The sequence below is a fragment of the Lynx canadensis genome, chromosome F1 (genome assembly GCF_007474595.2).
Source record: "Lynx canadensis isolate LIC74 chromosome F1, mLynCan4.pri.v2, whole genome shotgun sequence".
NCBI lineage: Eukaryota > Metazoa > Chordata > Mammalia > Carnivora > Felidae > Lynx > Lynx canadensis.
In genome coordinates this window covers 30,432,701-30,457,614 of record NC_044319.2, presented here as the reverse complement: position 1 = coordinate 30,457,614, position 24,914 = coordinate 30,432,701, and the positions used below count along the sequence as shown (strand labels likewise).

General features: G+C 38.7%; 1 protein-coding gene across 2 annotated transcripts in view; it reads left to right on the top strand.

Annotated features, from left to right (window-relative positions):
- The window catches only part of FLVCR1 (FLVCR heme transporter 1), a 36,690-nt gene extending 19,498 nt beyond the window's left edge, over positions 1–17,192 (top strand). The window contains exons 4-10 of one of the 2 annotated variants that reach the window (XR_003965934.1): positions 155–222; positions 1,711–1,814; positions 11,346–11,456; positions 11,955–12,060; positions 12,480–12,592; positions 13,983–14,050; positions 14,206–17,192. Coding sequence is in view for 1 of the 2 variants with exons in the window: in XM_030302623.1 (XP_030158483.1) it covers positions 155–222; positions 1,711–1,814; positions 11,346–11,456; positions 11,955–12,060; positions 12,480–12,588; positions 13,980–14,050; positions 14,206–14,295 (659 nt within the window). In the remaining variant the exon portion in view is untranslated. Of the gene's footprint in view, positions 1–154; positions 223–1,710; positions 1,815–11,345; positions 11,457–11,954; positions 12,061–12,479; positions 12,593–13,979; positions 14,051–14,205 lie in introns of both variants that reach the window. The other variant, XM_030302623.1, reaches the window with a different exon arrangement.
- The last annotated feature ends 7,722 nt before the right edge of the window (positions 17,193–24,914 follow it).

Below are 24,914 nucleotides of genomic sequence, written 5' to 3'. Positions count from 1 at the left end.
ATCACTCCATATCCTGAAAGGGAATGGCAAGAGATTTTAGTTTTCTGTCAGCTGTCTAGGAAATACATGCTATTTTCACAATTGCCCCAGAGTGCTCATATCACATTATGAACTAGTAAGTGGTGCATTTACCATTTTCTGTTTGTTATTGTAGGTATCATAACTGGAGCATTTTATTCAGTCTCAACATTATTGAATCAAATGATATTGACATATTACAAGGTAAGTGTCTGTCTGTGCCGTGTCACATGCCTGGCCAAGAATGTTTCTTAAGCAGTGTGATTCCTGTTAGTGTGATCATAAGATTAAAGATTTATAGGGTAACCGGCTGGCTCAGTCAATGGAGTGTGCGACTCTTGATCTCGGGGATGTAGGTTCGAGCCCCACATAGGGTATAGAGATTACTCAAAAATAAAATCTTGAAAAAAAAAAGGTTTATGACCTTATTGCTTTTAAGAGATTTATATTTGTTTTAATTGAGAATACATTTAATCTAATTTATAAAGCACACAAAATGGAAAGCAGAGGTTATTATTACAGTGATAATACCTAAGTCTTTTTTTGATACTTTTTTTTTATTTAATGTTTATTTATTTTTGAGTGAGAGAGAGAGAGAGAGCGCGAGCATGAGCGGGGGAGGGGCAGAGAGAGAGGGAGACACAGAATCTGATGTAGGCTCCAGGCTCTGAGCTGTCAGCACCGAGCCCGACATGGGGCTCAAACTCGTTGATCGCGAGATCATGACCTGAGCTGAAGTCAGATGCTTAACCAACTGAGCCACCCAGGCACTCAATACTTTTTTAAAAAAATGTGACTGGTTATATGGGAAAAGACAAAGAGACAATTTTAAAAGAAACCCATCCAAATATAAAGAAGTAAATATCAAGCTGTGACCTTTCTTTCCTTTTGAAAGGAGAAAGCAGTTGTAATATATAAAAACAGATTAATCTCCTCAGACTTCTGTGAATTCTAACAAAGATCATTGCATTTTCTAACCATGGAGGAATGAGAAAAATTTCTTTTGATTTCTCCCACATTTTAGGTTTTCTTTTTTTCTGGTTTGAAAATAGAATGCCCTTCACATGTTCGTTACCTGTCCCCTAAACCCACTCACCTAACAGATATACTAAATTTCCCACTATATTCTATGCTTAATTTTATCTGATTATTTCCATTGACTGTGGAATGTATGGGAATGTGAAAGATCTATTTGAATTAGAAGTATCTGATTAACTTCTCTTGATTTTGTTTTTTAATTAATTTATTTAAATTCAAATTAACATACAATGTAGTATTGGTTTCAGGAGCAGAATCCCATGATTCATCACTCACATGTAACACCCAGTGCTCATCCCAACAAGTGCCCTCACTAATGCCTGTCACCCCTCCAGTGACCCTCAATTTGTTTTCTGTATTTAAGAGTCTCTTATGGTTTGCCTCCCTTTCCATTTTATCTTATTTTTCCTTCCCTTCCCCTATGTTCATCATCTGTTTTGTTTCTTAAATTCTACATATAAGTGAAATCATGATATTTCTTTTTCTCTGATTTATTTTGCTTAGCATAATACATTCTAGTTCCATGCACATTGTTGCAAATGATAAGATGTTCTTTTTGATTGCTGAGTAGTATTCCATTGTGTATATATATACCACATCTTCTCGATCCATTCAAGAAGTATCTGATTAACTTCTTATGAAAATTTTTTTAAGGGAGAAGAAGTGAATGCTGGAAAGATTGGGCTAACATTGGTAGTGGCTGGAATGGTGGGCTCTATTCTTTGTGGCTTTTGGCTTGATTATACCAAAATATACAAGTAAGTGATGGTAGATAAATGTACAGTGTACAACCTAAGGTATTTTGGGTTTAATGGAGACTGTGATTTTTATTTTCATAAATTTAAGAAGTGTTATTATTATGGAAAGACCTGGATTTTAGACGTTCTTAGATTCCCTTCTCTTCTAAGTGAAGTCTGTCTGTCTGTCTATCTATCTATCTATCTATCTATCTATCTCCCCTCTGGTAACCATCAGTTTGTTCTCTATACTGAAGAGTCTGTTTCTTGGTTTGTCTCTCTCTCTCACTCTTTTTTTTCCTTTGTTTGGTTTCTTTCTTACATTCCACATATGAGTGAAATCATATGGTATTAGTCTTTCTCTGACTGACTGATTTCGCTTAGCATTATACTCTCTAGCTCCATCCATGTCGTGGCAAATGCCAAGAGTTCGTTCATTTTTTTATGGCTGAATAATACGCCATTGTGTGTATATACTTTACCCATTCATCTATTGATGGATTTGGGCTGCTTCCATAGTTTGGCTATTGTAAATAATGCTGCAGTAAACATAGGGGAACAATTATTTTCATTACTAAATGCTCCCCATGATAAATGTAGTTACCATCTGTCACTATACAAAGTTCTTATATTATTGACTATATTCCCTATTCTGTACTTTCCATTCCCATGACCTATTTATTTTATTACTGGAGGTTGTATCTCTTGATTCCTTCACCTCTTTTGCCCACAGCCCCCCCTACTCCTACAACCACCAGTTTGTTCTCTGTATTTATGAGTCTGTTTCTGTTTGTTTGTTCATTCATTTTGTCTTTTAGATTCCACATGTAAGTGAAATCATGTGGTATTTCTGTATTTCCGTCTGACTTATTTCACTTAGCATAATGCCTTCAAGGTCCATCCATGTTGTCGTAAATGACAAGATTTCATTCTTTTTTTACAGCTAATATTCCATTGTATGTGTGTGTATTCTTTATTCATTTATGTATGTAAATACATACATATTCTTTATTCATTCATCTATCAATGGACACTTAGGTTGCTTCAATATCTTGGCTATTATAAATAATGCTGCAGTAAACATAGGAGTGCACATATCTTTTTTTTCTCATTTTCTAGCTTTTATTATTATTATTTTTTCAAACATAATTTATTGTCAAGTTAGGTAACATACAGTGTATACAGTGTGCTCTTGGTTTTGGGTGTAGATTCCCATGATTCATTGCTTGCATACAACACCCAGTGCTCATCCCAAGAGGAGTGCACATATCTTTTGAATTAGTGTTTTTATTTTCCTGGGTGGAAAGCCCAGAAGTAGAATTACTGGATCATGTAGTATTTCAATTTTTAATTTTTTGAGGAACTTCCATACTGTTTTCCATGGTGGCTGCATCAAGCTACATTTACCAACAGTGCACAAGGATTCCCTTTTCTCCACATCCTCACCAACACTTGTTATTTCTTGTGTTTGTGATACTAGCTGTTCTGAAAAGTGTGTGGTGACATTTCATTATGGTTTTGATTTGCATTTCATTGATGATTAGTGATGTTGAGCATCTTTTCATGTGTCTGCTGGCCATCTCTATGCCTTTGGGAAAATGTCTATTCTGGTCCTCAATTTTTAATTGAATTTTTTGGTTTTTTGGTGTTGAGTTGTATTAGTTCTTTATATAATTTTGGATATTAATCCTTTATTGTATATATCATTTGCAAATCTGTCCCCCATTCAGTAAGTTGCCTTTTCCTTTTCTTGACAGTTTCATTTGCTATAGAAGAGCTAATAGTTTATTTTTGCTTTTGTTTCCTTTGTCTGAGGAAACAAATACAGAAAAATATTGCTAAGGAGAATGTCTAAGAGGTTACTATGTGTCTTCTTTTAGGAGTTTTATGATTTCAGGTCTTACATTTAGGTCTTTAATTCATTTTGATTTTATGTTTGTGTATGTGGTGTGAACTGTTCTAGTTTCATTCTTTTGCATGTGGGTGTCCAGTTTTCCCAGCACCCAGTTACTGAAGAGACTATGTTTCTTGCCTCCTTTCTTATAGATTAATTCACTGTGTAAGCGTGGGTTTATTTCTGACTCTCTATTCTGTTTTATTGGTCTTTGTGTCTATTTTTGGGCCAGTACCATACTGTTCTGATTATTGTAAATTTGTAGTATAATTTGAAATATGGGATTATGATACTTTCAGTTTTATTCTTTCTCAAGGTTGCTTTGGCTATTTGGGGTTTTTGTAGTTTCATTTTCTTTTTAATACAGTTGTGAATGGGATTGTTTCCTCAATTTCTTTTCGTGGTACTTTGTTATTATTGTATAAGAACACAACAGAGTCTGTATATTAATTTCATATCCTGCAACTTTACTGAATTCATTCATTTGTTTTAATAGTTTTTGGTGGAGTCTTTAGGCATATATAGTATCATATCATATGCAAATAGGGACAGTTTTACTTCTTTCTTACCAATTTGGATGCCTTTTATTTCTTTTTCTTGTCTGATTGTTGTGACTAAGACTTCCAATACTATTTTGAATAAAGGAGGTGAGAATGGCCATTCTTGTCTTGTTCCTCATCTAAAGAAAAGTTTTCAGCTTTTTATCATTATGATGTTAACTGTATTTTTGTCACATATGGGCTTTATTAAGTTGAAGTATGTTCTCTCTAAACCTACTTTGTTGAAAGCTTTTATCATGAATGAATGTTGAATTTTGTCAAATGTTTTTTCTGCATCTGTTGAGTTGATCATATGATTTTTATTGTTGATTTTGTTAATGTGGTGCATCACATTGATTTATTTGCAGCTATTGAATCATCCTTGCATCCCTGGAAAAAATCCTACCTGAGCCTTTTAATGTATTGTTGAATTCAGTTTGCTAATATTTTTGTTGAGGATTTGCAGCTGTGTTCATCAGGGGTATTAGTCTGTAATTTTCTTTTTTGTAAGGTCTTTGTCTGGTTTCAGTAGCATTGTAATGCTGGCCTCATAAAATGAATTTGGAAATGTTCCTTCTTCTTATATTTTTTGGAATAGTTTGAGAAGTATAGATATTAGCCCTTTAAATGTTTGGTAGAATTCACCTGTGAATTCATCTGGTTCTAGACTTTTGCCCTTGGGAGGTTTTTGATTAGTGATTCATTTTTGTTACTAACAACCAGTCTTTAGATTTTTCTACTTCTTCCTGAATCAGTCTTAGAAAATTACGTGTTTCTAGGAATTTATCCATTTCTTCTAAGTTGTCCAATTTTTTGGCATACAATTTTTCATGGTATTCTCTTATAATCCTTTGTTTTCCTCTGGTGTCAGTTGTAATTTCTTTCATTTCTGACTTTATTTATTTGGGTCTCCTCTTTTTTCTTGATGAGAATGGCTAAAGGTATGTAAATTTTGCTTACTTTTCAAAGAACTGGCTCTTAGTGTCATAATCTTTTATAGTCTCTATGTCATTTATTTATGCTCTGTTCTTTATTATTTCTTTCCTTCAACTGACTTTGGACTTTCTTTGTTCTTATTCTAGTTCCTTTAGGTATAAGTTTAGATCGTTTATTTGAGATTTTTCTTGCTTTTTGAAGATTTTTCTTGCTTCTGAAGGCCTGTATCACTATAAACTTCCCTTTTAGAACTGCTTTTGCTTTGTCCCAAAGATTGTGAGCTACTATGTTCCCATTTTCATTTGTTTCCAGGTATGTTAATTTTCTCTTTGATTTCTTCATTGTCCCTTTGGTTATTTGGTAGCATATTGCTTAACTTCCATGTGTTTGTGTTTTTTCCAGTTTCTTCTTGTATTTTTAAAAAATGTTTACTTTTGAGAGAGAGAGAGAGAGAGAGCATGAGCAAGCAGGGTAGGAGCAGAGAGGGGGAAACAGAGGATCCGAAGCAGATTCTGTGCTGATAGCAGAGAGCCTGATATGGTGCTCGAATTCACGAACCGTGAGACCATGACCTGAGCCAAAGTTGGATGCTTAAATGACTGAGCCACCCAGGCATCATTACAATTTTTAAATTTATTCTTGATTTCTGGTTTCATACCATTGTGGTCAAAAAAGATACTTGATATGATTTCAGTCTTCTTGAATTGATTGAGACTTGTTTTGTGGCCTAACATGTGATATATCTTAGAGAATTTTCCATGTGCACTTGAAAAGAATGTGTATTCTACTGTTTTTAGATGGCATGCTTTGTATGTATGTTAAGTTTATCTGGTTTTAATGGATCGTTCAAAGCCACTGTTTACTTATTTTCTGTTTGAGTGATTTATCCATTAATGTAAGTATGGGGGGACGTGTTAAAGTCCCCTACTGTTACTGTATTACTCAATTTCTCCCTTTATGTTTGTTAATATTTGCTTTATATAATTAGGACTTCTATGTTGGGTGCATAGTTATTTACAATTACTATACCTTTTTGTTGGATTGATTCCTTTATCATTATGCAATGCCCTTGTTTGTCTCCTTTTACAATCTTTGTTTTGTTTTTGTTTTTTTTTTTTTCAACGTTTTTTTTTTTTTTTTTTTTTTATTTTTGGGACAGAGAGAGACAGAGCATGAACGGGCGAGGGGCAGAGAGAGAGGGAGACACAGAATCGGAAACAGGCTCCAGGCTCTGAGCCATCAGCCCAGAGCCCGACGCGGGGCTCGAACTCACGGACCGCGAGATCATGACCTGGCTGAAGTCGGACGCTTAACCGACTGCGCCACCCAGGTGCCCCTACAACCTTTGTTTTGAAGTATTTTGTCTAGGGTCGCCTGGGTGGCTCAGTCAGTTAAGCATCCGACTTTGGCTCAGGTCATGATCTCACGGTTTGCAAATCCAATCCCTGCATCAGGCTCTGTGCTGACAGCTCAGAGCCTGGAGCCTGCTTCAGATTCTGTGTCTTATCTCTCTGCCCCTCCCTCACTTATGCTCTGTCTCTTTCTCTCTGTCTCTCTCTCTCTCAACAATAAATGTTAAAAAAAATTTTTTTTAAGTAAAGTACTTTGCCTAACCTAAATATTGCTACCCCAGCATTTTTTTTCATCTATTTGCATGAAATATCTTTTTCCATCCCTTCACATCTGTATGTGTCATTAGGTCTGAAATGAATCTCTTGGTGGCAGCATATAGTTGGGTCTTGTTTTTATCCATTCTGTCACCTTATGTCTTTTGATTGGAGCAGTTAGTCCATTTACATTTAAAGTAATTATTGATGCGGGGTGCCTAGGGGGCTCAGTCAGTTAAGTGTTCAGCTTCAGCTCAGGTTGTGATCTCACGGTTTGTGGGTTTGAGCCCCATGTCGGGCTGTGTGCTGACAGCTCAGAGCCTGGAGCCTATTTCAGATTCTGTGTCTCTCGGTCTCTCTCTGCCCCTCCCCCACTCGTGCTCCATCTCTGGCTCTCAAGAAGAAAATAAAACATTAAAAAAAAGATATTTTTAGACCTTTTTTTTAATGTTTATTTATTTTTTGAGAGAGACAGAGCACAAGCAGGGGAGGGGGAGAGAGAGAGGAGGAAGCAATCTGAGGCAGGCTTCAGGCTCTGAGCTGTCAGCACAGAGCCCAGTGCAGAGCTTGACCTCACAAGCTGTGAGATCACAACCTGAGCTGAATTCAGATGCTTAACCGACTGAGCCACCCGGGTGCCCCCCCCCCCCGCCAAAAAAAATATTTAAAGTAATTATTGATGCATATATACTTACTGCCATTTTAATTGTTTTAGGATTGTTTTTGTAGTTCTTCTCTCTTCCTTTCTTGCTCTCTTCCTTTGTGATTTGATGACTTTCTTTAGTGTTATGCTTGGATTTCTTTCTCTTTATTTTTTGTGTATCTATTATAGGTTTTGGGTTTGTTGTCACCATGAGATTCATATATAACATCCCATGTATATAGCAGCCTATTTGAAGTTGATGGTTGCTTAAGTTGAAACACATTTTGAAAGCACTATTTTTTTACTCCCCCCTCCACTTTTTAGGTATATGATGTTATATTTTGTATCTTTTAATTTTTATCCCTCAGCTAATTTTTGTAGATATCATTGATATTGCTACTTTTGTCTTTTAATCTTTATAGTAGCTTTATAAGTGATTGATCTTCCTTTACTATATGTTTGCCTTTGCTAATGAAATTTTTTCCTTTCATAGTTATCTTCTATTTATGGCCCTTTTTTTTTTTTTTTTTCTGTTTACAGTAGTCCTTTTAGAGGCACCTGGGTGGCTCAGTTGGTTAAGCACCTGACTCTCGATTTCGGCTCAGGTCATGATCTCACAGTTTATTGCTTCGAGCCCTGTGTTGGGTTTCATTAGTCCCTTTAACATTTCTTGTAAGGCTGGTGTAGTGGTGATGAACTCCTTTAACTTTTATTTGTCTTGGAAACTCTATCTCTCCTTGAATTCTGAATGATAATCTTGCCCGGTATTCTTCATTGTGGGTTTTTTCCTTTCAGCATTTTGAATATATCCTGCTACTCCCTTTTGCCCTGCAAAGTTTTTGCTGAGAAATCAGCTGATAGCCTTATGGAGCTCCCCATGTACATAAGTATTTTCTTTTCTGTTGCTGCCTTTAAGATTCTTTAACTTGTTGACGTTTTAATTATTATGTGCCTTGGTGTGGTCCTCCTTGGGTTCATCTTCTTTGGGGCTCTCTTTGTTTCCTGGAATTGGATGTCTGTTTTTTATCTCCAGGTTGTGGAAGTTTTCAGCTATTATTTCTTCAAATAAGTTTTCTGCTCTTTTCTTTTTCTGGGACCTCTCTAATGCAAATGTTAGTATGCTTGATGTTGTCCCAGAGGTCCCTTAACTTCCTTATTTTTAAAAATTCTTTTTTCTTTTTTGTTGTTCAGCTTGAGTATCTTCCAGATCTCTGATTCATTCTTCTGCATTCTCTAATCTGCTTATTGATTCCCTATGGTTTGTTTTTCATTTCAGTCATTATATTCTTCACCTCTGGTTGGTTCTTTTTTATATTTTGTGTCTCTTTTTTGAAGTTCTCAGTGAGTTCGTCCACTCTTCTCTCAAGTCCTGTGAGTATCTTTCTGACCATTACTTTGAACTCTGTCAGGTACATTACTTACTTATCCCTGTCTTGTTTAGTTCTTTTTCTGAGATTTCTCTTTTATGCTTTTCTTTGAGACATATTCCTCTCCCTTCTTTTGTCTGACCTTCTGTGTTTATTTCTGTGAGTTAGGTGGAACAACTACCTCTCCTGGTCTTGAAGGAGTGGACTTATGTAATAACATCCCCTGTGTAGAATTTGTGTGCCTGGCTGCTTTGGCTGATTAGCTGGAGCTGGATTTGGTCCAGGCCAAAGATCCTGGGGTGCTCCATGCCAAAGGCCACCCTGGTGGGACAAGTAGAGTTGGAGCAGATACAGTCTGGGAGGGTTCCCCTTGCAGGACAGATGGAGCTGGTGTGTGCTAGGGGCCTGGACTCTGTTCCCATCTGTGCTCTCCAGGGGGAGGAGGAATGTAAACAGTGGTGCTCACTGGCATCTCCAAACCCAAAGTGAGTTCCAGCAGTTTCCCCATTGTTTGGTAGATGTTCTAGTAGTAAAAGTTGCCCTTTAAACCACTGTTTTGTTTTTTTATTTTGCTGTGCCCCAGGCCAGACGAATCTGCATGGGGGACAGTTCTGTGATATCTCTCCTACTGCAAATCATAGGGTCTGCAGTGGGGTTCCCATTGTTACCCTGTCTCTGTCTCTCTTGCTGTTCTCTACATGGTCCCTTTATGTTCTATTATGCAGAAACTGTTCAATCAGCCCTAAGGTCTTCTTCAGGAGGAATTGCTCTATGCATGGATTCTACGTGTCTGTGGGAGGACATGAGTTCAGGGTCTTCCTAGCCTTCCATCTTGGGCCCCTAGGCCAACAGTAGCTACACTTTTTAACAGGCAGAAACTCCCCATATGCTTGGGAGAAATGAATGAATGTAACTGTGCATAAATGAATAGAAGGAAATAAAATGAATGAATGAAATATGGAACGGTCACCTATATATCTTCTGTACCTTTCAAGGCCCAAGATCTGTTTGATACCATTATGTAAGCCCTTCCAAAGACCTCCAATGTTGAAATTCTCCAAGATAGTTTTCCCATAATTTAAGATAGTACTTGCTGTGGCTTCATTATTATGAAATGTTAGCTTACAGTGAAACCCATTCAATCTGTAGATGAAGGGAACATATGTAAAGAATTAAATTTATTTATAGTCTTTGGCCCACTTTACAATTAGAAAACTTGCTAGGCATAGGAATATGTTCTTTTTGGCCTTGATTTTGTTCTCAGAGTAACTGCCATTCATTCACCACACTTCTGTTGTGGGCATAATTCGTCTAGGAATTATGACAAGCAATATATGATCCCTGTCTTTAAGACACTTGTAGTCTAAAAGGGGAAACTAAGGCATGCATATATGAAAAAATAATAATATAACAGACTAAAATCAATGTCATAAGTCCAATAGATGTCTGTCATGTGACAGTTATGTAGCTACTAAAACGATAAGGGAACTTGGAAGAAGAGATAACTTTGTAAGCTGCAGTGGTTAGGAAAGGTGTTTTGGAAGAGGTAAAATTTGAACTGAATCTTGAGATACAGCTACAGAACTATCCCATTTGGTGGCACAAAAATTATTTTATCCATATGAATATTCCTTCCTGTCTGAACACTGGATGTGGTGTGAGTTTTGTTGATTGCTGCTGTTGAATCTTAAATGTAAGCTTTATAAACGTGAGCTTTAAAGTCAATGCTTTGGGGCGCCTGGGGTCGGTTAAGCGTCGACTTCGGCTCAGGTCATGATCTCACAGTCCGTGAGTTCGAGCCCCGCGTCGGGCTCTGTGCTGACAGCTCAGAGCCTGGAGCCTGTTTCAGATTCTGTGTCTCCCTCTCTCTCTGCCCCTCCCCTGTTCATGCTCTGTCTCTCTCTGTCTCAAAAATAAATAAACATTAAAAAAAAAAATTTAAAGTCAATGCTTTGTGCTATCAACAATAGCCAAAGTATGGAAAGAGCCCAAGGGTCCATGGAGTATAACTTGGCAATGGAGTATTACTCGGCAATCAAAAAGGATGAAATCTTGCCATTTGCAACTATGTGCATGGAACTAGAGGATATTATGCTAAGCGAAATTAACCAGTCAGAGAAAGACAAATATCATATGACTGCACTTATCGGAGGACTTTAAGATACAAAACAGATGAGCATAAGGGAAGGGAAGCAAAAATAATATAAAAACAGGGAGGGGGATAAAACATAAGAGACTCTTAAATATAGAGAACAAACAGAGGGCTGCTGGAGGGGTTGTGGGAGGTGGGGTGGGCTAAATGGGTAAGGGGCATTAAGGAATCTACGCCTGAAATCATTGTTGCACTATATGCTAACTAACTTGGATGTAAATTAAAAAATAAATTATAAAAAAATAAAAGTAAATAAAGTCAATGCTTTGGTGGAAACATTTTTCCATATAAGGGAAACCTAATTTTGAAAACCAAGGAATTTATTACTGTATGGACAGAGCAATGGTTAGTAACATGATTTTTATATGCCTAGGAAAATCAGACAAAATACTAACAATTTTGTTTTTGTTTTAGACAGACTACTCTGATAGTTTACATTTTATCTTTTCTTGGAATGGTTATATTTACTTTCACATTGGACCTTGGATACAGTATCGTTGTGTTTGTTACTGGAGGGGTGCTTGGGTAAGCATCAAATGTGTTTAGGGGGAATGATAGCATGCTGTTATAATTGTGAAATATTACTACTATGGTTTTAAATTTTTAGTTCATCCAAATGTCCTTAGAAATATTTTAAACTTTAAAGAATCTGTGCTGTGCATATAAATTTGTAATTCTTTAGAATCAAAAAGTTTGAAAATGTTTTTTGGTATATATGACAGGTGAAAAATGATAAGCCTTACTTAGTCCGGGTAACATTATTTAGTTAGAAAAACAACTGACTTAGCGAATCAGAGGTAATTTTTTTTCAGAAAAAGGAAAACTTGGGAACTGCTTTGCTTTTCAGTTCTTCTGTCCTTGGACTGATTGGTGAATAATAATAGGGGCTTGCTTTCACACATCAAGTTCAAAATCTTTAGTTACTTGATCACTAGAATAGGGCTGAGAAGTAGAATGATTGCCACAGTGTATGCTATTGTCCTTCAGTTAATTGTTTCTGTAATTCTGGATTTATTTTCATAGTTTCTTCATGACTGGTTACCTCCCATTGGGTTTTGAATTTGCTGTTGAAATCACTTACCCTGAATCTGAAGGCACCTCATCTGGTCTTCTTAATGCTGCCGCACAGGTAAACCCCTGACCTCTCTTAAATCTGAGATGAGTAGTTTACAGACTATTCTAAATTTTTTTTTAATGTTTATTTATTTTTGAGAGAGAGAGAGAGACAGAGCATAGTGGAGGAGGGGCACAGAGAAACAGAGACGCAGAATCCAAAGCAGGCTCCAGGCTCCGAGCTGTCAGCACAGAACCCGATGCAGGGCTCAAACTCATGAACTGCGAGATCATGACCTGAGCCAAAGTTGGTCACCCAACCACTGAGCCACCAGGCGCCCCAGTTTACTGGGTATTCTAGTGAATAAGAAGTTTAAACTTTCTGCCTTTCCAAATCATATGAATAAAATAGTTAAGAAAAGTTCTCAGGAAAACATTACACTTATTTCAAAGAAGCAAATCCAACAACAATTATTTCCTCTTATTTTATTTTAGATATTTGGAATTCTGTTCACATTGGCTCAAGGAAAACTCACAACAGACTATAGTCCTAAAGCAGGAAACATTTTCCTCTGTGTTTGGATGTTTCTAGGCATCATTTTTAACAGGTAAATGAGGGTATTTTCCTGACAAAAGTACTGTGTCATATCGTCTTTATATTTTTCACGTATATTGATTCTGAGTGGCTTCCAGAACTCAAAGGGAAAGAGGAAATAAAAAGCGGGATTATACTACTTATTTTTTCCCAAGGATATGAATCTATGAATTAATTTTTCAGATTTTAACTTCAATACCATTACTATGCATAAAAACCAAAGCCAGCGTATGAAGAGTCGGTAAAGATCTGGAATCGGCAGACCTGGACTCGAGTTCTGACTCTGCTGCTCACTCGCTGTGTGACTTTAGACAAATTGCTTAAACTCTCATATCCTCCTTTTCTCATTCACGTAATAGGGTATTAAAAAGCCTGCCATAGAGGGTTGCTATGAGGATTAACTGAAGTGGTTCATGAAAAGCTCCTAGCATGGTGTCTGGCACTTAGGACGTGCCCAGTCACGTCAGCGGTTACCAGAATGAGTGGCGGTGGAAACGGCACAAGGGATGGTTAGTCAGTTTGTACACTTCTTAGGTGTAATCGGAATAGACATGGGCAGGAACGACGGCGGGGCCCAACTTTTAGAGAAGGAGCATGGAAAAGGACTTTAATCCGTACTTTGTCCGGGTGCATGAGCATAAAAGTGGATTTAGAAGCAAGGCTTAATGTCCACAGTGTTTCCACACCCACGCTGGCTTCTACTGTTATCTCACTCTGTTAATTTCTCTCTGCAGTCCTTTTCCCTACTCAGACGGCAGCTAAACTCTTATACGGTGTACGGATACCTACCAAGCAAACCACACTTCCTGCCTCCTCCCTTGTCCTTGATGCTCCAATGATCCCAAACTCCCTCTGGTGCCAAATTCTTGGCTGTTCTATTCCTGTCTCACATTCTTTGCATATCCTGTTTGCTGCCTGCCTAGATGCCTTCCTCTCTCTTCTTATCTGCTTGACAAGTTCCTACTCATTTTTCAAGTTTCAATGCAAATATGTCTTCTCTGGCAAGCCTTCCCTGAATTTTCTCTGGACTGACATGGGCTTTTTTTCTCCCATGTTCCCACTGTACCTTGTACATATGTGCATTATTGCAATTATCCTACAGTGTTATAATTGTTTGCATGGTAATATTTACCTAGATGGGCGAGTGCTCTATGGAAAGAATTGTGCTTTTCATCTTTGGTTCCTAGCATCCTGTATTTATTCATTAATGAATGATTTGCTAATTAAGCTATGGCTTAGAGAGGCCCTGGTATTATTTCATGCTACAAGGATGCTATTGGATATTATGGTACTACAGTGTGCTAAATTTGACAATATCAAAGAAGACCTTGTGCCGCTTAGAGAAAAGCATATCCATATATGCTCTTTGGTAACATCAACTCTTTGGGGTTTTTCTGTTTCAGCATTAATCAAGTCTGATCTCAGAAGACACAATATAAATATAGGAATTGCAAATGGTGATATTAAAGCTGTAAGTAATGAATATTTTTATGATTAAACTATTGAGAAATGTGTGAAACCTGTCTGCTAGTCAGCTATTTTGTATTCCTGAGCCAATCATTGATCTGCCATAATGGCAGATGCCAGATGCTGTAAGTTGTTTTTATTTCCTGATTCTTTCTGCAGGTACCAGTTGAAGATACAGTTGAAGATAGTCCCACAGATCAAGAATCAAAAACTATTGTGATGTCCAAGCAGTCAGAATCGGCAATTTGAGGTGAAAAAAAAGTTAACATCATGCGATACTTGAGCAGTAAGGCTTGGTTTAAACGTTATGGGATATGGATACTTCCTTGAAAATTATTACGTGACCCATAATTATTATCTTGCTTAATTGTAACCTTAAGCAATATTTTGCTTAGCAGACTTTGGCTCATCTCATATTAACACTACCATTTATCAACTGAGCCTTCCATTCATAGTCCTCTCTTGTCAACCTGAAAGTAAGCTTCTTGATGTGTATTTTCCAAAAGTGGTTTTGTTGTGTTTTGTTTTGTTTTGTTTCTTTGTAGAAAATGGAAGGTTGGAAGGCTTTCTGAAATGATAATGTGGAGGCCTAATCCCCGTAAATCACATAGGACTTCATGCAATTTAGAACCAAGTGACCAATATATTCCTAATTGGCTCCTTTCCATTGTTCTGATCTACTGTCCAGTGACCCTCAGTAGGAGTACATTACACCAACACGACACTCCTGGCCCATCAAAGGACAGCACTGGGATGACACCTGCACAGAACCTCTAAGATTTTTCCCATTTCTTATATTCTTGTTAAACAGTGCTTTGTAACGTGTACTGTCAGTGGCCATCAAAACTATCGTGGGAACAGGTTGAACCCATGACTTTGGTCTTAGACTTGAATTCTAATGAAGCTAAGGGGCCCAGACAGACTCATTGTCTTGAGTTCTCTGCACTGCCTTCCAACCATGGTATAAATGCTAATACTATTTTCTCACTTCAACTTGACAGTAATTTTGTACCCACTGCCTTGCTTACTCTTTTTTCAACACGGGCAAGATTGGAGATATTGTCACTTCAGCTCCATACCACTCAGAGTAAAGCAAATATCACAGTAAAGTGACTCAAATGAATTCTTTGGTTTCCCAATACACATAAAAGTCATATTTACACTGTTCTGTAGTCTAGTAAGTGTGCAATAGACTGCAGGAACAATGGACATACCTTCAGTGAAAAAAGACTTATTGTAAAAAATGCTAACCATCAGCTGAGCTTTCAGTAACTCATAATCACCACCATTGGTCACCAAAACAAATATAATAATGAAAAAGGTTGAAATATTGCATGAATTACAAAATGTGACACAGACACAAAATGAGCAAATGCTTGGAAAATTGGCACCAATATACTTGCTCAATTCAGGGTTGCCCCAAACCTTCAAGTTGTTGGAAAAAAAAAAACAAACCCACAATATCTGTGAAGTGCAGTAAATCAAAGCACAATAAAATGAGGTATGCCTGTATATATAACTTTGTAGTAAGACAATGTCATCCTATGTGTTACTGGTTTTTTCATGTTTTCTTGTATCATCCCTAATACTTTTGCTTCAGTATTGCAAAGAAATCTGTGGTGACTTAGCCTAGGAGTTCTCATTTAGTGAAGACCTCTTAAGATGCTTTAATTCTCTACGAACATCTGTATGACCATTCTCCTTTGAGGAATACTGTGCCCAGGTATGTGCTCCTGCAGTGTATTGTGGGAGTGTATCCTTTCTTCACCCGACTGTACATACTGTTCCAAAAGTCTGCTCTTTCACATGCTCAGGGTAAGGAGAATAGGACCAAATGTGCTTCTACAGTGCCTACCACTGCGTTTTGTTTACAATGAGAATTTACATGTTGTTCACGTCCTGACTCTCTAAGCTCATAGGGAATATCTTTAGAATACTAACATCTAAACAGCCATAATATTTACATTATGTCCACATAAACAACAACAACAAAAAGCCAATCAGGTGTGCCCTTGAAGTAAATTAGCGATTCTGATTTGGGCAGATTATATGCATTGCTTTATGTTGATATTATAACATTCTCTGTAATCAAATGACAGTAAATGATGTAGAATCTTACCTGGAGAATGTGTCACCAGAAGAACTTAGCTGGGAATCAGAAGCTCTGGGTCTGTGACTGTCTGGGTCACAGACCTGGGTCTGTGTCCCTGTCACTCTCTGGGCAGCATTTTCCTTATCCATATAATGAATGTATTCACTTTGATCTCAAAGACCTTTTTTGCATCTTCAATGCCATTCATCATGGGGTAGACCAAATCAGGTACCGTGGGAACTTAAATCTAGCTAGAGAAAAATCCCCTAGAGAATTGGATTAACAGCTGTGATTGTTACTTTGTGGATCTGGGGGATTTAAAATCTTTTTTTTTTTTTTTTTTTTTAGCTTTTTTATTCAGTTGGTGATAGCTCAGGCAGAATATGCTGAATCATTAACTTCCTTAGATATTTACATTATAGGTTTTATGACCAAAAATATATCCTAAGATCCCTCCTAAATAATTATTTTTATTTTTGAACTATCAGTGTTGTTTTAAACAATCATGTACTTGTTGAGTTCCCTAGCTTTTGAAAAAAAATTACAGATAAAGGTTGGAATACTTTATTTCCGAAAAGCATATGCATATATATGTCATGTGTATCTTTCTTTGTTGATTAGAAAAAGGATGAAATAGGATGTGACAAAATGCAAAATGAATTGATAATTTTTCTGTATTTTGAGTTAAAGTTGCCTGTAATTTGTGAAACAAGAAATGTCATATAATTCTATGTCTGATCTTTGGAAAATAGAGTTGGGTAACCATCACTTCTGTAAATTTTAACAAAATAATTTTAGAAAGAAATTGGATGCTTTCAAAAGCTGTTGCATTTATAAATTATGCAGAAAAGAAAAATACTAGCTTTTGCCTTTTGTGAATGTTGGAGAAATGTCTTTAAAATATTGTTTATATGTAAACTCAGAATATGCCAGAAGAATTCCTGTCTGTATGAAGTCATCTTTCATGTTTGAAATTTTGCTTTTTGTACTATTTGTCTGTATGCTTGTTCTTCAGTGTTTCAGACCTGAAATAAATTTATTTTTTTAATGTTAATTTTGTATGGCTTTTTGAAAAAAATTTTAAGCTGTTAATTTATTTTTTGAGAGAGTGTGAGCCAGGTGGGAGATGGGTGGGGCAGAGAGAAGGAGACAGAATGTGAAGCAGGCTCCTCACTGTCAGCACGGAGCCCAACGCAGGCCTCGAACCCCTGAACCTTGAGATCATGACCTGAGCCGAAGTCAGACACTTAACCGACTGAGCCGCCCAGGCACCCCTAAGTTCTGATACTTAGGTACACATGGGGAGTGGAAAGGGACTGTAAGATTTCAGAATGAGCCAAGGAGGGAGCAAGTGTTTTGTGGAGCACAACAAGGAGACCAAGTTCACCAGGGTCAGTGCTCAAACAGCACAGCAGGGAGGGATTAATCTCCTCCCCTTGCTTTTTGGTGCCTGACCCCTCCTTGGGCAGATAGGTGCCTACAAGGAGCCATCTGGGACACTACACCTAAGCTTCAGACTTTACCCGTTTCTCCTGGGAGCATGTGCCTGCGTGGTACCTTGTATCTATAGCAGGTGTTAATTTTTTCTCAAGACCTTGCTGATTAACATAATAAAACCAAACTCTAATTTTCTTCATTAAAAAATAGATATGATGGACGTGCATTCTTCATAAGAGTCAGTGAGATAATACATGAAAAAACATTTAGCTGAAAGCTTGACATAGCCAACACTCAAACGTTTTGGCTACTATTTTTATGCATTAATGATTGGTAACTAGCAACATATTACCACTTAAAAGTATTTGGATTTGAAGAGAAAAGTTCAAGTGACTTACATCAAAAGAATACCAATGAGGAGTGCCTGGGTGGCTCAGTCAGTTAAGCGTCTGATTCTTGACTTCAGCTCAGGTCATGATCTCATTGTTCATGGGTTCAAGCCCCTTGTCGGGCTCTGCACTGACAATGTGGAGCCTGCTTGGGACTCTCCCCCTCTCCTCTCTCTCTGCCCAAAAGAATACCACTGAGAAAAATTGAGGTTCTGGGGAGAGAGCATAGAGAAGACACTTAGGGAGGAGGAGAATGACCTGGCAAGGGGCTGCCCCTTCCACATCCTCCTGAAGCTAGTCCTGGAGGACTAATAAACTGGTTGGCAAGGATTCAGGAAATGGTGAGATTGAGAGTGGAGGCTGGATGAAAGATTAGCCTACCTACGGCAGTGACTTCCAAAGGTTTTGGTCCTAGAAAACTTTTACATTTAAGAATCATTGAGCAACATCAGGCGCCTGGGTTGCTCAGTTAAGTGTCCGACTTTGGCTCAGGTCATGATCTCACAGTTCATGGGTTCGAGCCTCACATCAGGCTCTGTGCTGACAGCTCGGAGCCTGGAGCCTGCTTCAGATTCTTCTGTATCTCCCTCTCTCTGCCCCTCCCCCACGCATGCTCTAGCTCTCCTTCAAAAATAAACATCAAAAAAAAAAAAAAAATCATTGAGGAACCCAAAAGAACTTTTGTTTTTCTGAGTTATAGCTGTCAATATTTATCATACTAGAAATTAAAACAAAACTATTTTATTCATTTAAAAATAACTTCATTACATCATCACATAAATTACATTGTTATGACAAATAACTATTTTCCAAAACCAATATAGTGAGAACAGTGATACTTTTCAGTCTCTAAAGACTACAAAAGCCTTCAATGTCTGGCTTCATAGAAGACTGCTGGATTCTCATACCTGATCCTACCTTCAATCTGTAGAGATACGCTCCTTTGACGTGTTTGAAGAAAAAACCTTGTGCACATGTGCAGCTGGAAAAGGACAAGTATTTTCACAGTCTTTTCAGGTAATTGTAGGTATTCTGGACACTGTGGCAAGTTGGAACTGGTAGTATCTTAAAGGTTAGTTGCTATGTGGAATCTGAAGCCATATCAATAAACTTTTCCTATTTTGTTAACATTAACGTCCAATGGTCTGTCTTGTACTTCCAACAGATCTTTAACAGTGCATGGTTTTGTAACATTATGCACTGGCATTTGGAAAGTATTACTTCACTGAGTTACGCAGCTCTTCAAAAGATTGATATATCTCTGGGGCGCCTGGGTGGCTCAGTCGGTTAAGCGTCCGACTTCAGCTCAGGTCACGATCTCACGGTTCGTGAGTTCGAGCCCCGCGTCGGGCTCTGGGCTGATGGCTCAGAGCCTGGAGCCTGCTTCCGATTCTGTGTCTCCCTCTCTCTCTCTGCCCCTCCCCCGTTCATGCTCTGTCTCTCTCTGTCTCAAAAATAAATAAACGTTAAAAAAAAAAAATTAAAAAAAAAAGATTGATATATCTCATTATATGACGCCAGATAAGTCACATTTGTTAATACCTCTGATCTCATCAGAAAGGCTTTTAAGTGTTGGGAAGCAGTCAAGCTCATGTGAGTTTCCTAAAATTTGTTTTGGCAGATGCAGGTTTTCCTGATGTTAAAGCAGTGAAAAAGGCAAATCACTTCTCTACGGTATTATTAAAGAGTTTGACACGGATTCCCTGAAAAGGGTCTTGGGGACTCCTAAGGTTCTGCCAACCACACTTTGAGAAACACTCTTCTAGAAAAGAGATTGGCTGTCATCAATGCAGTCAATTGACAGTGTGAGAAACTAGGGAGAGTGGACAGAAGAACAAGGTCAAAGATCAAAGGCCTCTAATGAGACAGATGGAGGAAGAGTCATTGGAGACAGAAAGGAGCTTGTGGGAAAGAAAGGTAAAAACTGGGCAGCCAAAGAGAAGAGAATAAACTGGAAGCCATAAAAAATGTTACCCATACCTCTTTTCATACTACTTTAATTATAATTAGTGCGGTATTTCAAGCTGAAGTTTCCAGTTTTATTTGGTTTTATAAATAGCTAAACGTTAAGGCGAGACATGAAATATAACGAGTACATAGCGTTGTATCTGTTACCATTACCCTCTAGTAAACAGGGCCTTTAAAATCTAAGACCTTTCTCAGTTCTCATTGAGAATCACTAGAATGACATTTAGATTGTCAGTGGAAAAAACTTTCATCCGGGAAAAAAAAAGATACCATTCTTATTTTCCACAGCAGGCAAAGATGCATAGACAAGTAACACATTCTGAAGTCAGTAGTTTCTCCTGTGACCCACCTGCCCAGTCAGCTTTCAGGACCAAGACACCTGCCTATACCATGCTGCCCCTCCCTCTCTGCAAGGGGAGACAGTCATCTGTGTAGGTGACAATCTGCCCCGAAGTGACTTCAGGGTTCTTGATAGGATCCTGTGCCTGGAAAATGCCTTTCTGACATCTCACAGGAGATAAAATACCTTTGTGTCCCCAAAGAGAGGTAAGGTTTCAGAGCACACTGACCACCAAGAGGGGATATCTTTTCTTAAATCTGTACTAAGGTCTAGAGATGTCCTTGAGCAGGTTTGAATGGAAGGGAGGAGGAGACGTGGTCTGGAGGCCCTCCTTTGATAAAGGAGGAGAACGATATGGGGGGCATAGGGGAGCGGGAATCATTAAGATAAGGTGTGTGAGCTTCATTTTCCACTTAGACAAATGCCTGATATTGTTTTAAGTATTCATTTGCATTTTCCCTTTCATTTGTTATTTTAAGCCCATGATGAAATGGTCATTGTAAAGAGAACAAACTGTTAGAAGCTGGTAGAAACTGGATTTCTGGGGCGCTTGGGTGGCTCGGTTGAGCGTCAGACTCTTGATTTTGGCTCTGGTCATGATCTCAGGGTGGTGGGATGGAGCCTCAAGTCAGGCTCCGTGCTGAGTGTGGAGCCTACTTAAGATTTTCTCTCTCTCCCTCTGCCCCTCCTCTGCTTATGTGCGCACACACTCTCTCTCAACTTAAAAAAAAAATTAAAAAGGAACTTGATTTCTGGTTGGAGCCTCTGGGTCTTGATTGATAAATGCTGCTTGAGCACCTCTCTTTCTCTGGGAAATGTCTGGTTCTTCTGGGGACTGAAATGGCTCCTAATCCCTGAGATTAACTGACAGATTAAGCTTTCATAAAGCCTCACGAGGCACAAAAACTAAGTTGAAATAAGAGTGAGAGTTATTTCCTTTTCAGCAAAAAGCCTGAATCCTTCAAAACATATTCTCGACCCAAAACTAAGACAGATAAGCTCTGGATCATCCTGCCTAGGGCAGGATCTATGTATGGACAGAGGCTCCCAATGCACCATCAGGAGATTAGTATTAGAAAAGACATCCTTGGAGAAATGTCACATGGGCATAGATTCATTGCCTGCAAACCTATGCAGTCCTCAGTACTATTATTCATAAGACAGTTTAGTTTCCTTGTATGGTTAGATTATGTTATTTACGTACATTATTTTAGTGTACCATAGGCCCTCTGAAAGCATCCGTCATGGTACGTAGGGTAAAAACATGGCCTTTGGGAACCTGGTCTTAGGTGAGAAACATGACTATGATCTTGGGAAAGTAATTTAAACTCTGAATTTCTGTTTCTTCCCTTACCAACTAGAATAATACTTCCTACCTTGCAGGTTTTGAGGTGAGGATTAAATTTAAGTGGAAGGCACACAGTAGATCCTTAACAAATCCCATCCACTGTGACTCTCATTGTGAGAAACTGTATAAACAGGGACTGAGTGCTGATAACACTTGAGAGGCAGTGGACTGATTTGGGAGAGCGTGTGTTTAAGTGTTTGAACTTGACATTATTTATAGCAACTGCCATTAAAATCATTGATATCCAAAGTATTTAACCACTTCCGTGTGCACGTGGGTGTGACACTGGACACTGGACAAAGAAAATGAAACAAAACTTAATTCTGAAGAGATGGTGAGATCTGGACAGACAGGATGGGAATCAAAGGAACTTGGGCACCAAAGAACAAAACTGAGACGCTCTTGGAGGCAGGGAAAAAAATGGTTTCTGTGTTACTGCACAACCCACAACAAAAGAAATTAAGCAACAAGCTGAGAAGGAAGCTACCCACGAGTCCACTACCTTTATGCAACAATTTCTCCTTGTTCCCTTTTCGTTCACATGCATGCGTAATCTCATGTAGGTATAAAGCAATTTGTGTATTTAACATAGTATAAAGCAGTTTGCGTATTTAACATTTCCATGTTGTTATACGGGCTTTATAACCATTGTTTTATTCCTATTTTTATTTTTTTCAGTTTTACTGAAAAATAATTGACATATAACACTGTAGTAGTTTAAGGTGGACAATGTAATGATTTGACGTATAAATATTGTGAAATGATTACCATAAATATTGATGTATAAATACTGCAACATGATTCCCATAATAAATTTAGTTAACATCCGACACCTCATGTAATTACACATTTTTTTCCTGTGATGAGAACTTCTAACATCTATTCTCTTAGTACCTTTCAAATAACCATTATTTAAGACAAAACAAGACAAACCAAAACAGCAAATAACCATTATTTAAGATTACTGCATAATATCCCAATAAGGTTGATATACCACAATTTACTTAATGTTTCTCTACTCATGGACATTCATTCATTTACTTATTTGACATTTATTGAGCATTTACAATTTTGTCAGGATTTATGAGAGGAGCTGGAAATATAAAACAGTGTCCCTCCCTCAAAATGCTGTAAGACAAGAAAACAAATCAGCTCCTGATCAGGGACTATACACGTGCAAATGAAAAGGGAGCCCCAGAGAATCAGTATCCCCTCCTGGGGGCACCAACGCGCAGCCTCTCACTCTTGGAATCAGGCAAGGCTTTTCTCTTCTTTTGAACAGAGGAGGGGGAGGATTGTGACACTGGGAAGCCTGAATTTTATTGTTTTATGCCCCTTATGCCTCTCTGCCCACCCTCACCTGCTAGTTTGTCCAAACCTCTCAGTTCCTTCCATCTCACTGTGATATTAAAGCTTGAAGTGTAATCCTGGATTATATTTGTATTTTATTTATTATTATTTTTAAATGTTTGTGGGTTTTGTTTTGTTTTTTTACAGCTTCTTTAAAAAAATTCAAGTTTATCTATTTTGAGAGAGAGAATGTGCACAAACAGGGGAGGGGCAGCGAGACAGGGAGAGAGAGAATCCCAAGCAGGCCCTGCACTGTCAGCACAGAGCCCAATGCAGGCCTCGAGCCCACAAACCAAACCTTGAGATCAAGACCTGAGCTGAAACCAAGAGTCAGATGCTTAACTGACTGAGCCACTCAGGTGCCTCATATTTTAGTTTATTTTTTAAAGTTTATTTATTTTGTGGTGGGGAAGGGCAGAGAGAGAGAGAGAGAGAGAGAGAGAGAGAGAGAATCCCAAGCAGGCTCCAAGCTGGTCAGTGCAAAGTCTGAGGCAGAGCTGGATCCCATGAACCATGAGATCATGACTTGAGCCAAAACCAAGAGTCAGAAGCCTTTGGGCTCTGTACTGACAGTTTGGAGCCTAGAGCCTGTTTCAGATTCTGTGAGTGTTTGTCTCTCTCTGTCCCTCCCCCGCTTGCACTCTGTCCCTCTCTCTCAAAAGTAAAAACTGAACATTAAAAAACAACAAAAAAGAGTCAAACGTTTAACTGACTGAGCCACCCGGATGCCCCTATATTTGTATTTTAAATTGGTCTAGGCTAAATGGATAAAGCTCAGACGGCCTCAGTTGGCCAGGAAGATCATGTGTGGCCTTGCACCTCCTTGTGTCCCTGAAATCATTCTGCTTTGGGCTTGTGCCTCTTCGACCGACCAGTAAATCCGGCTTTTCCTTATGAGCACTGAAAACAGGGCTGCCCGACCAGGAGACCCACTGCCACTCCAAAATGGGAAGAGCACCCCCTCTACCGGTGGTTTCATGAACTGTTCTGGACTCCTTGCCAAAATTTCACCCGATTGCTATGAGGGAGGATGGGTGTGTTTGGGGGGATGGGTGATAGGGGGATGCCAGTTCATTTTAGCCAAATCTCCAAACCGGGGGGAGTCACTTGCCCCAAAACACATACACACACATGCGCGCACGCACACACACACACACACACACTAAGGGTACATAGCATGAGAGACAGTGATGAGCATTAGCCACCAACATGTGTAGTGACACTTTCGAGGCAAATACAGGCATATCTTGTTATACTGAGCTTTGCGGATGTTGCATTTTTTATGGTTTGAAGGTCTGTGGGAACCCTGCATCTAGCAAGTCCATCGGTGCCATGTTTCCAATAGCGTTTGCTCACTTCGTGTCTCTGGCTCACCTTTTGGTAAGTCTCACACTTTTCAGGCTCTTCCATTACTATGACATGTGAACTGCTGCGATCTCATGATAAAACCTGAGCGGATGAGGAGCTGCTTCTTAAGAATGAGGATAGAAAGTGGTTTCCTGAGCTGGAATCTACGGGTGAAGATGCTGTGAGGAATGCTGAAATGACAACAGAGGACTTAGAATATTACATGAGCTTAGGTACTAAAGCGGCAGCAGGGTTTTACAGGACTGAGTCTGATTTTTTGTTTTTATTTTTTTTAATGTTTATTTGTTTTTGACACAGAGAGAGACAGAGCATGAGTGGGGGAGGGGCATAGAGAGGGGGAGACACAGAATCCAAAGCAGGCTCCAGGCTCTGAGCTGTCAGCACAGAGCCTGACACAGGGCTCGAACTCACAAACTATGAGATCATGACCTGAGCCCAAGTCGGACACTCAACCGACTGAGCCACCCAGGTACCCCACCGTTGTCTTATTTTAAGAAAGTGCCAGAGTCGCCCCAGCCTTCAGCAACCACCACCCTGACCAGTCAGTTGCCATCAGCATTGAGGCAACACCCTCCA